Below are 15,617 nucleotides of genomic sequence, written 5' to 3'. Positions count from 1 at the left end.
ATGGAGGTAGGAACCGTATCTCTTATTGCTAAGAGCAACTTTTCAGTACTTACTGAGGATATGGTCTGTGAAGGTGACACAATAACTACTTGTTATATGGATAAATGAATGAATGAATAAAGACACTGAAGTTTCTGTACCTCAGTTTTCTCAGACATACAAGAAAATTATCTTTGTTATAAGCAGTGTTAATTCAATTTTCATGATCCATTGAACATTGGTCTACTTTACAGTAGAACTCTGTAGCCCCGTTGATCTTTGATGAGAACTAAAGGAAAAAGGCAAAGATTACATTTTGAAAGAACTAACGTAAGCCATTATTTTTTATCCTTCATCTTTTTTGTTATCGGAACAGAGCAAAGATACAGACAATTTCAAAGATACAGACAAGCTCAACAGTCATATTGCACTTGGCAACAAAATGTATTTTTGTACTTTCATTTGAATGAAGGGTTGTCTAGTTCTGGTAATCAAACTAAAACAAAAAGATGAAGTTATAGTGACAATATCTGATTCAGGATTTCCTCATCCTGTGTTCCTGTACTTAATCTATACAGAATGACATTGTTCCGGATCTGTCTCACCTTTTTTTCTCCCCTGAATGAAGTGAGCAATTTATTTAATAAAACTCAGTGAAATACCTTCACTGAGAGAGACACAAAAAAGGGTCAGTCTAACCTCACTGTACGAAAGAAACAGACATACACAAAATCCACACCACAGTGAGGTGAGAATTAAACAAAACCCTTGCTACTTCTCCTCCTACTTCTGCCTCCATGGACACAGACACGTAGAAGATATCATATATGAAAGCATTGAATGTCTTTTTCTGCTTCAACTCTAAAAAGTAAACTTAGACTTTCAATGCTTTTTCTTTGAAATATTCAAGGTTTGGAAATAAAAACCAAGATTTAAAAATGACCAGTCTCCAAATTACCTTCAGATTTGAACAGTGCAGCTAGATGAAACCATTCATCTTCAAGATAATTTTGAAATTGTGTTTCCCTCTGTAGTATAATTCCTGGCCCATCTAGTGCTGGGCCCTGACAACTTTTAAAGACTCTGCAGAATATAATAGAATCTAAGAAGACTGAGAAATTCAGTGTGTAAATTTACATTGGCAATACTCAAAATAGACCAAGGAAAATAATTGAAAATGTATATCACCAGATAATTTTCCACTTAGTCCACCTACTCAGGCAAGCCTCTGCCTTTGCTGAGAATTTTCATTATTTCTGCCATCAACATCTAGGGTTGTCCAACTAACCTAAAAAATCATTCAGATATCTTGGGACAGTTCCTTTCTCACAGATATAGAAATCCTAATAGTAATTTGTCCTCTTTTTGTAAAAAAAAAACTCTTCTTATTCTAACTAATGTTTTAGGTCTGTTGGGGTTTTCTTGATTAGATAAGTAGCAAATCACTTTAGTATTAATGAGCATGCTCTAAGTGTCTCATACTACTAAGAAAGACAAATTTACCAAAAGGCAATCTTTTTTATTTCCTATACGACAATTTTTCAAGATTGACTTAGTTTCATAAGTCTTTAATAATGGAAATTGATTGGTTATACAATAATACATTTGTGATCCTGAACTATCTATTAGAGTTAGGTCAATATTAACAACAGTGACAAAGTCTCACTTTAGGAATGAAACGTAAGTAATAACGATGTACAGGCAGTAATACTTAGATATATTTTTGAATGTTAAACTTATAATTAGCAAGAGAATTTTAAAAATACAAGCATTCATTTACCATTATTTTTAATGTAGGCCATCGTGCTTCATATTTATTTATTCCAAGCTACACGTTCCCTCAGGGATATACATTTAATGAATATACAGAGTTTAGCAATTTTTTAGGGATTTTACCCCACGGACAAGGGGAAGCATACCAGGATTTTCAAGGTCAAACCAAATGAAATTAATTCACATTTACTGAGCCAAGTGAAGCACGGAAGCAAACTTTTGCCAATAACTAGGTTTTGGATTTTTGTGTTTTAGACCTATGCCTTCTGTCTTACAATTTTGTCTTTTGCTCTCAAAATAAAAATAATCACCCATTTATCCTTGAGTTTATTAAAGGGTTTTAATATTACTCAATTAGAGTATCATTTTAAAGATGACAAAAGGAGTAAAATAAAATTATTCTATAAGAGGTAGTCATAACCAAGGAGTAGCCCGAAATGATCATAGGAAAACATTTCTCAGGGGATAATTTAATAACATTACTACAAGTGTGGGAAGCCCTATACCACCGGATGATTAGGAAAGGGGTTATTAGCTAAGCCATTGTCTGAAACCCACTGAATCACTGGTGCCTTTGAAAAATGATTGGTCCTTTTTTTTCTAAAGATGGGTTTTAAATTTTAAGAGGAATTCCAAGCAGCAGAGTTGGTAGAGAAAAAGATCACAGATCTTGCATGGTTCTAGATTTCTTAGGCCTAGGAATAAGGTAAGATATCAGATCTTTGCTTTCATAATTTTACTGCTACAAATCAGTAGGCTAGACTACTGAGGTCACCCTAGATACTTGGTAAAGTCAGTGATTTGAACTATGGCAGAAATTTTCCCATCAAAAGAGAGCTCACATACTTCCACGGGTTGCACTACAAGTCAATGCTACAGTTTAATTTTATAAGCCATTTCTCCAAAGTGGAAAAAATTGACTCAGGTCATATATTTAATATTTTGTAATATTATTAGACTTCTAAATAGAAATTATCTTGCATGAAGCTAGTATCATCAGATCTTTATTCTGGTGCTTTTGCAATGTAGAACTGCAGATCATCTTCATGAAAAGCACCTGGGTGGTTAACTTGTCATGGGCCTCAAATAGCGTAAAGGGGATATTTCTTCTCTGCAACCCATTCAGTTACATTGTCTGTCACAAGATGAATCTTTTGGGCAAGCAAATAATTTTTGTTCTATAAACAGCTGCTGTAGGAGAAAAGAAAAAGTTCTGTTATAAAGATTTATAAATAGAAATTTTTAATTTTAAATCTTAAATATAAGTATATAACAAAATATTTCCCCAATTTACATGCTTCTGATTGAAACCTAATTACTTTTGTCACGCTTTATTTTTATCATGATTTTTGAGTAGAGAGTATTTTTAAAGCTAAGTACTACAACTCATTTTCTAGGTATATAATCTGAAAATGAAAATTATAATTTTCCTTGGACTCCTGGGAGCTACTCTGTCAGCCCCGGTAAGTGATTTCATAACTCTTGATCTTATCATGTAAACCTATAACAATCCCTTCTTTAACCAGTTCCGTTTTCTCTTGTGTTGTGTTTTTAGCTTATCCCACGGCACCTTATGTCTGCTAGCAACAGCAATGAGGTTAGTTTAAATAGCTGAAATAATTTCTTCCATTTTCATAAGGAAATTTCAATGAGAAGACATACAAGTTTGTCCTTGCTATAGCCTGGATCCTATCTAACTTTTACACATATCTAAACCAATTCCCAACTTTATGTCTGTTATATATACTGGGTTCCTTCCAAAGTATTATTTTATCCCCCTTGTTTGATTGCAAATTCTTCAAAGGCAGGTACAACAGCTCCTATACATTGCATTCTAATGCACACAATATGGGTGTTCATAGCTGTATAAAAGTATAAAACAACAATCTCAACCACAGGATAAAGTTGTGGGCTAAAGTTGTGCAATTTCACACACAGTGGCAGTGATGTTGTTAAAGCCCAAGTCTGCCTTCGACTCTAACCTGTCTGTACTCACTGTAATTGACTGTAAGCCAGTGGGAAAAATGTGTACTTCTAACAAGAAACCCATCAGTGAGCTCTGACTTTTGCTACATTTATAGTAAACATTGTTCTTAATCACTTTCGCATACCTAATAATCTTGTTTTCATATTATTTCTCCTTTTCTAGTTACTTCTGAACCTTAATAATGGTCAACTTTTGCCACTGCGGCTTCAGGTATCTACCTAAAATGTCAATTTAAGGAAAATATTTGTCCACTGTTCATGTCTACTGGTATTTTGTATGAGAACAAAAAAAATCAATATTCCATGTCTGAAATCTCACTTTAACAATTATAAATTTGTCCTATATGTTCAAATTCATCTTATATATCCTAACCACCATTTACTTGAAGATTAAAGTAAAACTTATCATCCAATTAGCATTCATCTGCAAAGAACCTGGTGTATGCTATATACTAATTATCACAACTATAAGAAAAATCACAAAATCCTATCCAGTTCACCAATGGGGAACAGGACAAAAACAAGATTTGCAGCTGATCTGGTGACTTTCAACAATTGTGCTCCTTTACCAACTTTTCTATGTCCCAAATCTGTCACGACCATGGAGAATTTAGCACTATACGTGTGCCTTGTGATTTAGGATGCTGTCTTTTTCATAATGTAGCTCTGAAAATCCAGAAACTGTTTAGATATTTCACCTCTTTCTTGCTCAAGTCTGAGTTTATTTCTTATTTTTTTCTGTATGAACGAGAAATACTGTCTTTTGTGTGCTCCAGGGCCCCCTTGCTTCCTGGATTCCTCCCTTCTCTGGCATCCCACTGCCGCAGCAGGCTCCGATTCCAGGACACTCTCAGATCTCATTGTCAACTCTGGACCAGTTTGTTGGACCGTACCCAAATGAGATCCCTTTCCCAAGACAAGTCAGTTTTGTCCAAGGAGCCCAGACTGGCCAGCTGGACCCCTCACAACCTCAAGCACCATCGCAAACCCAACCAGGCCCTAATCCTGTAAGTCACGCCTCTTCCATCTTGCTGTCCTAAGAAAACAGAAGCACACACTGGATGTGAAAATGAATATGAATAAGTTTGAAATAAGACAGTAGTCCTAGTCAAGAATTTTTTTTGTCTCACTTATGTTTCCACCATCATTGAAAATAATTCCTTCTTTCTCTGATTTTTAACATGAAAGACATAATTCAAATCAGCTGTTCTAACAATACATCCAGAAAGAGTTAAAACAAGTGTTAAACACAATGCCTAAAAAAAAGTTATCTAAAAAAGAAAAGACAAGTTATGTTAATAATAGTTCATGCAGTAGATAACCTTTGTTGTGGATCACTGCTAATTCAGCCTCACTGACCAGCTCTATGAAAAGCAGCCCGGGGATTCTGAATAACAAAGTCAAGTATAACTTTTTACATCCTTCTTCTTGTGCAGGTGTTGCCTTATGTGTTTCCCTTCAAAACGCCTCAAGAACAAGCACAGGTAAGTGAGCAAAATACCACTGTTAAACAAGAGTGCTGCTACTTACATGCTCTTAAGTGTTTCCTCCCACTCTCCAGCTCTCCACTTGCAAGGCTGTAATCACTCATACAGTGGTGTCTGAGCTGGCATTAGTTTACTGATGCTGGGGTCACTTAGTTCCTTCAGAAAAGGAAGCTGAGTCTCTAGGACCCTTGTATTCCCAGGACATTGCTATGTTGAGAGAAAAGGAGCTCACTAAATCCCAAATCATGTTCTCTCTGCATCTAAGGTACTGGCATTTGAAAACAACTCAAAAGCTATACCATGGACTGACTGCACAAGCCCAAATTTTGTCTCATAGAGCAATGCATTTATATTACTAGCTCTTCTGCAGCAGGGCTGTAAAAGTGTATGCTACCCTGATTTGACTGACAATGCATGATATGATGCAAACATAGGAAACACTTTCCCATGTTATTTGGCAGTTATAAAATTCTGCTGAAAGTATTTCCAGGTTCTGGTATGCAGTGCTTCTATTTGACTCCATAAAATAATTAAGTGGTAATGATTTGTTTTAAATAAGAGAATCTTTTAAAAATGAATGCAAACTAGTAAAATCACTGTATTAATATGTAAAATGCTATCAATATAAGATAATTAATTTATATTATCCTAGGTTCAAAGATGCTGTGCTATGCATAATTTATATTATTCACCAGCAGAGTACTGAGCTTTCATAAAGTTACACCACTTTACTCTTCTGTAATTAGAATTATGCAGTAATTTTATCTCACCTAACCCCCATTTCAAAACAAAACTTACTTCTAGACATTACCTCATCCTATCTCATAAGCATTTAGAGTTAGACCTATGATGTACAGAATTACTTCATTTTAAGTATCAGGAAGTTTAGTCTTAATGGGATTAAATTCTGAATCCCAGTATACCCAAAGAGTTGAGCTGGAACACAATTCATCACCCTTTGTTTAACGTTGGAAAAGTGGCTCTCCACTTTGACTTACCACAGATTCCTTGATGACTCACTTTGTAGCTCAGGCTAGACTTGAACTCACAGTTATCCTCCTACCTCAGCCTCCTACGTGCTGGGATTACAGGCCTGAGCCACCATGCCCGCTGATAAATTGGAAAAATACAAATTAGGCCTGGATCCTAAACTAGAATAATAAATCAAAGCCTCACTGTTAGATTACAAATGAAAAGGCTCAGCATGTGATTCTGAGTCTTAGCCAAGAGTAAGAGCGCCTGTACAAAATACAGGTTAGAATATAAAAAATGGCCTACACTGATCTAATGGAATCTCTTGTCTACTTCTCTGTTTCTGAATAGACAAACCAGTACTACCCTGTTTACATGTTCCTACCCTGGGAACAACCTCAGCAAACAGCCACACAGTCACCCCAGCAAACAGGGCCACAACAATTTGAGGAGCAGGTACTATACATATTTGATTTTAATTGTGTGTGTGTGTGTGTGTGTGTGTGTGTGCGTGCGTGCTCATGCACCCTCATTAGAGAGTGAACTCAGGACTCTGTGTGATAAGCAAATGCTCTACTAGGGAGCTGCATGTCCAGCTCTATCCAATAGGTTTCAACTGAGAATAGGGTAAATTCCCAAAAGAAACAGTATCTGACTATATTTAGAGGGGAAAACACTGCATATAATTAGAGCAAATACTCAACCGCTTGGCTTGGAAGATGTAAGAAGACAGTTCTTTCTCATTATAATCACTTGTGTAAACTATCTGATAATGGTTTACATAAAAATGAATTTATATGGTTTATGTGTTAAATGGTTTATATTTAAATGAGTTTATATTTTAAATGAATGAAGTCAGTGAATGGACTCTAAAAAAATCAGAAACCAAAAGCTGAATCGTTTTGAAAATAAAATTTTCTCACATTTAAAATTTACCAGCATCCACCTTTATTATTACTTAAATTAATTCACATAATTAATTCTGAAAATTAGAAAAGCAAAAATTAGAGTAGCTGTCTTGATAAAAGATGCCTTTAATCAATAGATCTTGAGCTAGTTAGATATCAGTATGTTGAATACTGTGAACATGCAACAAGTTTTCAGAAGTATAGTGCAATTTCATGTGCTTTATACATGGCTTCCATTGTTTTAGTTAGAATGGAAATGCCTTTATTAATAACCACTACTTTAAAACCTGTCAAAAGCAATTGACTTGAAACTTAAAATTATGCTTTAAATAACTGGTAATACTAACCCCAATTATGCTATGTAAGTTTAGGAAGAAAAAGAGTTTTAGCCTAGAAGTGACATAGCATTCCAAAATGTTGTAACTTCATAATAATTTTTATCAACTGAAGAATATGACATTTTTAAAAAGCACTTAATTAGTATAAATATATATAATTTAAGCAATCTTCTACTACTACAAATTCATGACAATGTTAATTGCTGCATTTTTCAAAAACCTGACAGATACCATTTTATGCTCAGTATGGATACATTACACAGCCAGCAGAAACTGTGAGTAAATGCATGATTCTCCTCTTTGAAAAATCCTTTGAAAATACTTGTTTAATTACCACCATGGCACTACGCTGTCATGTTTATGTCAATGTGTCTTTCAGCCAAAGACCACCAGGAACAGTCTAGTTGAACAAAGCTGGATTTGTCCACACATTACTGTGAGGAGACCACACATGGGGGCGCTGTGGGTTGTCTGCACAGGAAGCCCTTAGGATGACTTCTCAGGCTTTGGGCTGTGTTAGGTGGCTTTGGAGGGAGTTTGCGGGAATGGTGCTTTGCTCAGGGTGGATAGTCTCAGAGATAGGGATAGTTCAATGATATAAGGATTCTCACGTAGAAGGCAAGGATAACGGAACAAGGCAAAAGCTGCGATCCCGGAAGAAGCGGTAGTCCTAGTAGAGGATCCTACTGAGGATGCTTGGTGTTTTTGTGACTAGCTGTAGAAAAGACTATGACATTGTTTTTTGTTTTTCCTAATGCTGTTGTGTGTAGAGACAACTGTGCCCCCTGTCGGGGTTCTGGGCGGGGGGCGGGGGGGGGGTGCTGTTTATGCTCAACAGCCCAGCAGGGCCTCGCAGGGAGTATTCAGAAGCAGACCTTCCAGAACCGAGGCAGTACTGGTATCCCACCGTCTGTAAAACCAGGACTTGCTTTTTCTCAAATCTAAACTTTTGGTTTTCAAGAAAGCAATTGAAGAAATTAGGAAGTGTTTGACTGCTTGGCTATATCATGATAGCCTTCATTTATACAATTTTAAACCTTCTGTTTCCCAGGGTGTAACAGAAAGACAGCAGCAATCAGCACTTGATCCGCTCCTGGGCACAGTGCCCGAAACTGTCCTAATGGTAAGATTACTCACAGCACTTCACCCGCAACCAGAATGAAACAGCTGACACTGTAGGCTCCTTCACCAATGCTGCTTTTTATATAAATTTCATTTTTAATCTGCTAACAATTGCTGTTTGTTCCTTTAGTAATCATTTTTAGTCAAGATTTACCCAGTTCCTCAGTTAATTATTGAGGATTTCAGATGTTATTCTACACACTCTTGCTTAGAAGCAAATATTAGAGGCAATTATATTGGTGGAATAAACTTAAAAACTATTAAAAATAGGTTATGATCTAGAAAGCAAAGGTATTTCTTGCATATAATGCTTGCTTTGCATCTCAATCTTGCTAGTTTACATCCTTCCCAATTTTGACCTATTTAAACCTATCACCATTTCATTTACATTCCAATTTTCTACAGCCAGGAGGAGGAGTGATACCATATTTACAAAAAGAAGTGGTGAACTTAAGGCCTGACAATGCAGGAGTGTTTATGCATTCAACTTCACCAAAACCCAGCACCGCCAATGTTTTCACTTCCGGTGTAGACCCCACGATTGCCTCCATGCTTCCGGAAGAAAAGGTAGAGTAACGGGATCATTTCTGTGTAAGAAACTATATTAATGCAAAATATGTTAATTCTTAATTAATAGAACTTTATGGGAGTGAGTCATGAAAGTAATAATACAACTAATGATATAATCAAATATATTGTCTTAGCCCTTGATAAGATGACCAACTGTTTTTGATAATGAATTAATCAGAATATAAGTCAATTTTAATTTAATCAGAACTTCTTATGAATGTTCTTTTCTGTCTAGGCCAAGACTGATAGCCTAAGAGAACCATAGATGGTGTTCTAACCATTAAGAGTTTTTGGTAGGTATTTGCCAACAGCCGTGCATTAAATGCCCTGAAAAGTCCTAAAAGAAAAGTTGGTCTAAAATACTCATGGATAATTATTACCAAAGTGATTATGAAGAAACAAGCTAGCGTTTATATCTACCTAAAAATGATTATTATAAGACTTTAATAATTTTAATATAAAAATTAACTTTTGATAATCACAAATTTGGTGTCAACTCTAACACCACAAACGCTAGCTATATTAAGAGTATATAAAAGACATTTGATACTCCATGCAGAATTGGTTCTCCCAAATCATCGTTTCCCTCTGCAAGCTAAACAGTGCAGTAGTCCCAGTACGTCTGTGTTAATTGAAATTCCAAATTATAAACAAATTCATAGTAACAAGACAATTTCAAACTTAATGGCTTTAATGGCATAATTAATTACTGTTTAAGGTGCTTGGTTGGGTGTCGAAGCTATAGTGGGAGTTTGGTAGAACATGCCTGGAATGGGGCTAGAAAGTAAAAATATATGCTATAAAGGCAAACAATGTGACATGAAGGGGAACCTGGAAAAGAAAGGTTTTTGAAATATTCTCCCTGCTGTCCATGAGTCTCTCCTAATTCCTCCTTCCCCTAATTCCTCCATCAGAAAGAACACTCTGATGACACTAGTCTAATAGAAACAACTAGGAGTGAACAGCATGAGGACCTTTTCAGAAACGTCTCGCTAATACTATTATACAATGCAAGTCAGTTCAGGTTACTCAATCAGAAGTCAGAAATCAGAAATAAATACTAAAGGATTTCAGCACAGTGTGACCTTTACTCAATGTAAAACAAACATGAGCAAAAGTACACGTCCTGTTTCTTCAATACACAATGCATAAAATATCTAGGAAAATATTTCCACAAATCAGTCTAGTGGTACTAAAATGCTTTATCTTTTTTCTTTTCAGAGAAAAAGATGTGCAGTGCCTTGGACACCATTTTAGACTGTTTACTTCTTTAAAGCTAATATCAATGCTTTGAAATCTACAAAATGTCTTCACTCTTCTCCTGAATTTAGCTTTTCTTATATTATACTCTTCAAATGTGTCACGAAAAATAATATAGTCACACAGTAATAATTCTTATTTCTGCAAAACTATATTTCTTTTCAAATATTCTATCACTACACAATCTGGAATATAGCAACACTGAGCACAAAGCTAGTGTCATTTAATTTAGTTGGATAACTGTATTCATAAAGAATCCCTCTGCAATATTGTGTCATCCATGGTAATAAAGACTCTCAATGGATTGATAATGGGTGTGGTGATTGTCACTGATGTACTAAAATATGTTCCCGCTGTCACATATCATCTTCTACAGTATATTTCCCAGCCCCATTCACTCAGCTTCCTTCTGCTGGATTCCTGGGAAAATCAAACTTACTTGTTGACAGAACTTTTGAGGTGCAAGGTCTCAGTATGACAGAGCTAAACAGAAAGATGGCTGTTCTCATGCCGAAGATCAATACTGAGAAAGGTGGGTCCTTATTTGAGGTGGCAGAATCCTAGAGAGAATGGGCATAGATGTTGGATTTCATGAAACCTCCTAAACTGAATCGCAATTTTCTTGGATATGAATTAGAAATAATAATACTTAATCTTTAGAAATCCTCAAAGATTTCTTGAAATAATACACATAAGTCATCTGGCCCACACAAAGTACACAGAGTGTTAATTTTTGTCTCTGAAGTACTTTTAACTTATTTTCTCAGCAATGAACCTTCAGCTGAAATTCTGAAAAAACAGGAAAATTGCTACTCAGTATACTTTACATATTTGCAAATGTGTGTTCCTGTGCATGTGTGTGCATGAAAGGAAAAATGAACGAGTGAATATGTATCAGATGTTCTAATAAAATTTAGTCAGTATTCTAGTAAAAGGCAAAAGATTTATGTGATCTGAGAGAAATCAGGGTATAGTATTTTAGGATTCAAAGTTGAACACAATTCCAAAAATCTTACCTTTTCTAGCATTTAATAGTGTCAAAACTTGCAATTGGTTACTTGCCCCTATGGATGAATAACCCAATAATCATCTGTCACACTTTCATTTTATTTTTTATCCTTTTTTATAAACTGATGTGTTGAATAAATGCAAATGTGAGTCATTGACTGATCTCTTAACATGGAACATGAGGATTCAAATACCAAGACATTTGATAAAAATTGATTATTCAGCAGCTATCAATTTTGCATCCCAAAATTCCAGGCCTTCAGACAATCATGTTTAAAATTAAGAGGTAATGCAGATCAAGTGCTTAGAATACATCCTAAAGGAGAGCAAGTATTCAAGTTTTTCCTTTAAGAAGGAGAAGCAGGAAGGAACTAAAGAGTGGAAACTAAGGAGAAAAGATGAGTACAACTCAGCTTTTCTGTTCGAGAACAGAAAATGGAGAGGTCAGGGAGAACTGCAAAGTATCAAGCTACAACAAAGTCAAGAGTTTGGCAACATGAGGGAATACAGCAATAAATACTTTGAAAAATAGGGTGTAATGGTTAACTTTACTATGTCAGTTTGACTGGGATAAGAAATGAGGGGTGGCTGGTAAAAGTATTTCTGGGTGTTTCTGTGAGGATGTTTCTGGAAGATATCAGCCACTGACTCATTAATCACCAATGTGAGGGAGCATTATCCAATCACTGAGAACCTGAGCCAAACACCAAGTTGGAGGAAGGGCAAATTTGCTCTCTCCACTTGAGCTGGGACAGCTATCATCTCCTACCTTTAGAGCACAGAGTACCTGGTTCCCAAGCTTTCAGACTGGGAGCTGGACTCAGTCGAGTTTAGGCTGGGACTTCCCAGTCAGCTTCCTGGACCTCCTGCTTGTAGTGGGCAGAAGGTGGGTAGCTTGTATAATCGTATGAAAGAATCTCTCATAATAAATGTCTCTCTGTATCTATATATATCTATATAATTGGTTTTGTTTCTCTGAACACTACATTAAGAAATTACTCAAGAATAAATATTTTCTTTAAAACAATATCAAAACAAACAAGCTCGGTTTATTTATTTCAAACAGTAATAATAGAGCCTCAATACCTTGGATACTTTTAACTGATCCAGTTGAATGTCTCAAGGCAAAAAAATAGATTATCAAATCTTTGCCCAAAATTCAATCTGTTATGGAAAGATGTTAAGTTCTATTTAAGTATTCCTCTGCAAAAACTGAGTTTGGATATCTAAATAGAGTAACCACTATCACTTATTTTCAATCTATTTTTGAACTTATACATCACATTTTATTATTGCCCACAGGAAATTTTACCCTTAATGTATGCAATAAATTATGTACAGCAATAAATATATGCTACTTAAATATATATGCTATAAACTCTGGATCTTACATTTTATTAAAAATTTTTTGTTAAGCTTATTGGTACAAGTTAGATATACATAATGATCATATTCATCATAGGAAATTTATACCCGTACATGAGATAGATACATAGATAGATAGATAGATAGATAGATAGATAGATAGATAGATATAGATAGATAGATTTTTGGTACTGGGAATCAAACTCGGGACCTTGCACTTGCCAGGCAGGCACTTGTGCCACTGAGCTATATCCCCGGCCCTACATGACATATTTTGATTTATATTTTTTTCCCAATCCCCTCTCCTCTCTTCAACCCATCTTCCCCTCCCTAATCACAAAGTTTTGTTTCCATTTTCTCCTTTTTTTAATCTTTTTTTCTTTTTCCCTTCTTCTTTTCCCCTTTCCCCAAACCTAGTTCTTTGTTTCCTTTTGAAAAATTTTTTCCAATTTTACAATATCTATTGTACATTTTGGTCCTTATTTATTCTTTCAGTTTCTTGCACCAGGGAGACAATGAGATGTTTACACATGTGAGTCCAATTTATTTCACTTAAGTATATGATCTCAAGTTGCAACCATTTACCTGGAAATGCCTCAAATTTATCCTTCTTAACAGCGGAGTACTACTCCATTACATTAAAAAAAAAACCCACATCACCTTTATCCGTTCTTCTGTGGGTGGGCAATTGGTCTGTTTTAAAGATTTAGCTATTACAAAGTGTGATGCACATATATCACTGTGGCATGATGCTTTTAATTCTTCTGGGAAGATACCCAGAATGGGAATAGCTGGGTCAAATGAGACCTCTAGTCCTAGTTCTTTGAGGAATCTCCACACTGAGTTCCACAGTGGCTTCACCAGTCTACACTCCCACCAGCAGTGGAGTAGGGTTCCTTTTTCCCAACAGCCTCTCCAGCATTTGTTACTGGTTGATTTCTTGATGATAGGCATTCTTTCTGGGGTGAGATGGAATTCAATATTGTTTTAATTTTCATCTCTCTAATAACCAATGATGTTGAGCATTTTTTCATATATTTATTTGCCATTTGCATTTCTTCATTTGAGAAGTATGTATTCATCTCAGATGTCCATTTTTTTATTGGGTTTTTAAATTTGGAGGGTCTGATTTTTTTCAGTTCTTTATATTTTAAGACAAACTGTCCTTTGTCTGAAGGACAACTGGTTAAAATTTTTCCCACTCTGTGGGTCATCTTTTTGCTCTATTGGTGATTTCTTTTGTTGTGCAAAAGCTTTTTAATAGGATGAGATGCCAGTTATTGATTATTTGTATTATTTCCTGTGTGATAGGGGTTTTGTTCATGAAATCTTTGCCTATACCTATGTCTTTAAGAGTTCTGCCTATAATCTCTTCTAACTGATTTAGTGTTTCTGTTTTAATATTTCACTCTTTGATCCATTCCATTTTAGTTCATTGTATGGTGATAGACATGGGTTTAATTGTAGTCTTTGGCATGTGGAAAGCCAGTTTTTCCAGCACCATTTATTGAGGAAGTTATTTTTCTTCCAGTGAACATGTTTAGCTCTTTTGTGAAAAATAAGGTGGCTGAGTGTCTTTTGCAAAATATGTTATAAGAGCTTTCAAATACAATATTTTTAATTAACAAAGTTATGAAGACAAGAGTGTAAAACTTATGGCAATAGCACCAGAATATATGCAAAGAACAATGGTTTTTATTTCTTTCAACCCAAGTACCCTCTTATGGTTTAGAGAAAAAAAATTCCCCAAAGCCTCATGTGTGTGGAGGATGAGTGGGTCATGGAGGTGCTAGACTCATCAGTGGATTCCTCCATTGTTGAGTTCAGTTCCTGAACGTGCTGCTAGGAGTTGGCACTTGATGGATGTGGATCATCTCAGGCATGACCTGGAAAAGTGTATTTTTGTCCCTGGATTCTCTCTTTTCTCTGTCCTTCTTAGCTGCCATGAATTGAACACCTTTCTCTTCACCATGCCCCTCTGACATCCTATTTCTGCCTTGGAGCTAGACAACCATGGACTAAAACTACAAGTCAAAACAAACCTCTCTTTTTTTAAACCGAGGGTGTTTGGTGTTTTGTCCCACTGAGGAAAAAGTGACTAAGACAGATTTTAGGAGTCAGAGAGGAGTCATTGCTGTGACTATCCGGGACTATGTGGAGCTGGTTTGTGAAAGGAGCTTAGGAAGGCTCAGAAAGGCTGGCTAGAGAAGCTCAAGAATGCTGTAAGCAGAGTTAATGGGCAAAACTGGTCAGAGCTCACAGAACCAGCATACTGATAGCAATGCTGACAGAGAAGACCAAGCTCAAGAGATTTCAATTGAGAACAAAGACTCACTGCCAGTTGGACTAGAGAGCAGGGTTGATATATTTTGGCAGAAAATTTGTCTTCATTTTGCCTATGTCCTGAAACTTTGCAACAAATTTTGAGTAAGGGCAAGAGACTAATTAGCAGAGAAAATTTCAAATATTCAGGCTGTGGCATAGGTATTGGTGGCTGCTTTCAATAAGACTTGCAATGAGAATCAGGAGCAAAAAGCAAATGTGAAAAGTTTGCAGTTTCTTCAGAAAGGAAACACTTGAAAAGATGGGATAAAAAAAATGAGCTTGGTTGCTGAAAAGATTAGCATTAAAAAGAAGGCAAGCTGAGCATGGTGGCACATGCCTGTAATTCCAGCACTTGAGGGGTTCAGGCAGAATGACCACTGTGAGTCTGAGACCAGCATGGACTACGTAACAGGTTCAAGGCCAGGCTGAACTACATAGTGAGACCCTGTCTCAAGAAACCAAAGGAGAAGGAGAGGGAGAAGGAGAGGGAGAAGGAGAAGGAGGAGGAGGAGGAGGAGGAGGAG

The 15,617-nt window shown here is 36.1% G+C and overlaps 1 protein-coding gene across 1 annotated transcript; it reads left to right on the top strand.

Moving 5' to 3' along the window:
- The first annotated feature begins 3,164 nt into the window (after positions 1-3,164).
- Odam (odontogenic, ameloblast asssociated) lies at positions 3,165-10,393 on the top strand. The gene is made up of 11 exons (XM_005392945.2): positions 3,165-3,215; positions 3,308-3,349; positions 3,902-3,949; positions 4,515-4,745; positions 5,175-5,222; positions 6,549-6,653; positions 7,671-7,718; positions 8,495-8,566; positions 8,971-9,132; positions 9,371-9,428; positions 10,357-10,393. The coding sequence occupies exons 1-10, from the start codon at positions 3,165-3,167 to the stop codon at positions 9,398-9,400; spliced, it is 837 nt and encodes a 278-aa protein (XP_005393002.1). The 3' UTR covers positions 9,401-9,428; positions 10,357-10,393.
- Positions 10,394-15,617: the final 5,224 nt, after the last annotated feature.

Source organism: Chinchilla lanigera, unplaced genomic scaffold (genome assembly GCF_000276665.1).
Source record: "Chinchilla lanigera isolate Chin_1 unplaced genomic scaffold, ChiLan1.0 scaffold00046, whole genome shotgun sequence".
Lineage (NCBI taxonomy): Eukaryota > Metazoa > Chordata > Mammalia > Rodentia > Chinchillidae > Chinchilla > Chinchilla lanigera.
This window is presented reverse-complemented; position numbering and strand designations above follow the sequence as displayed.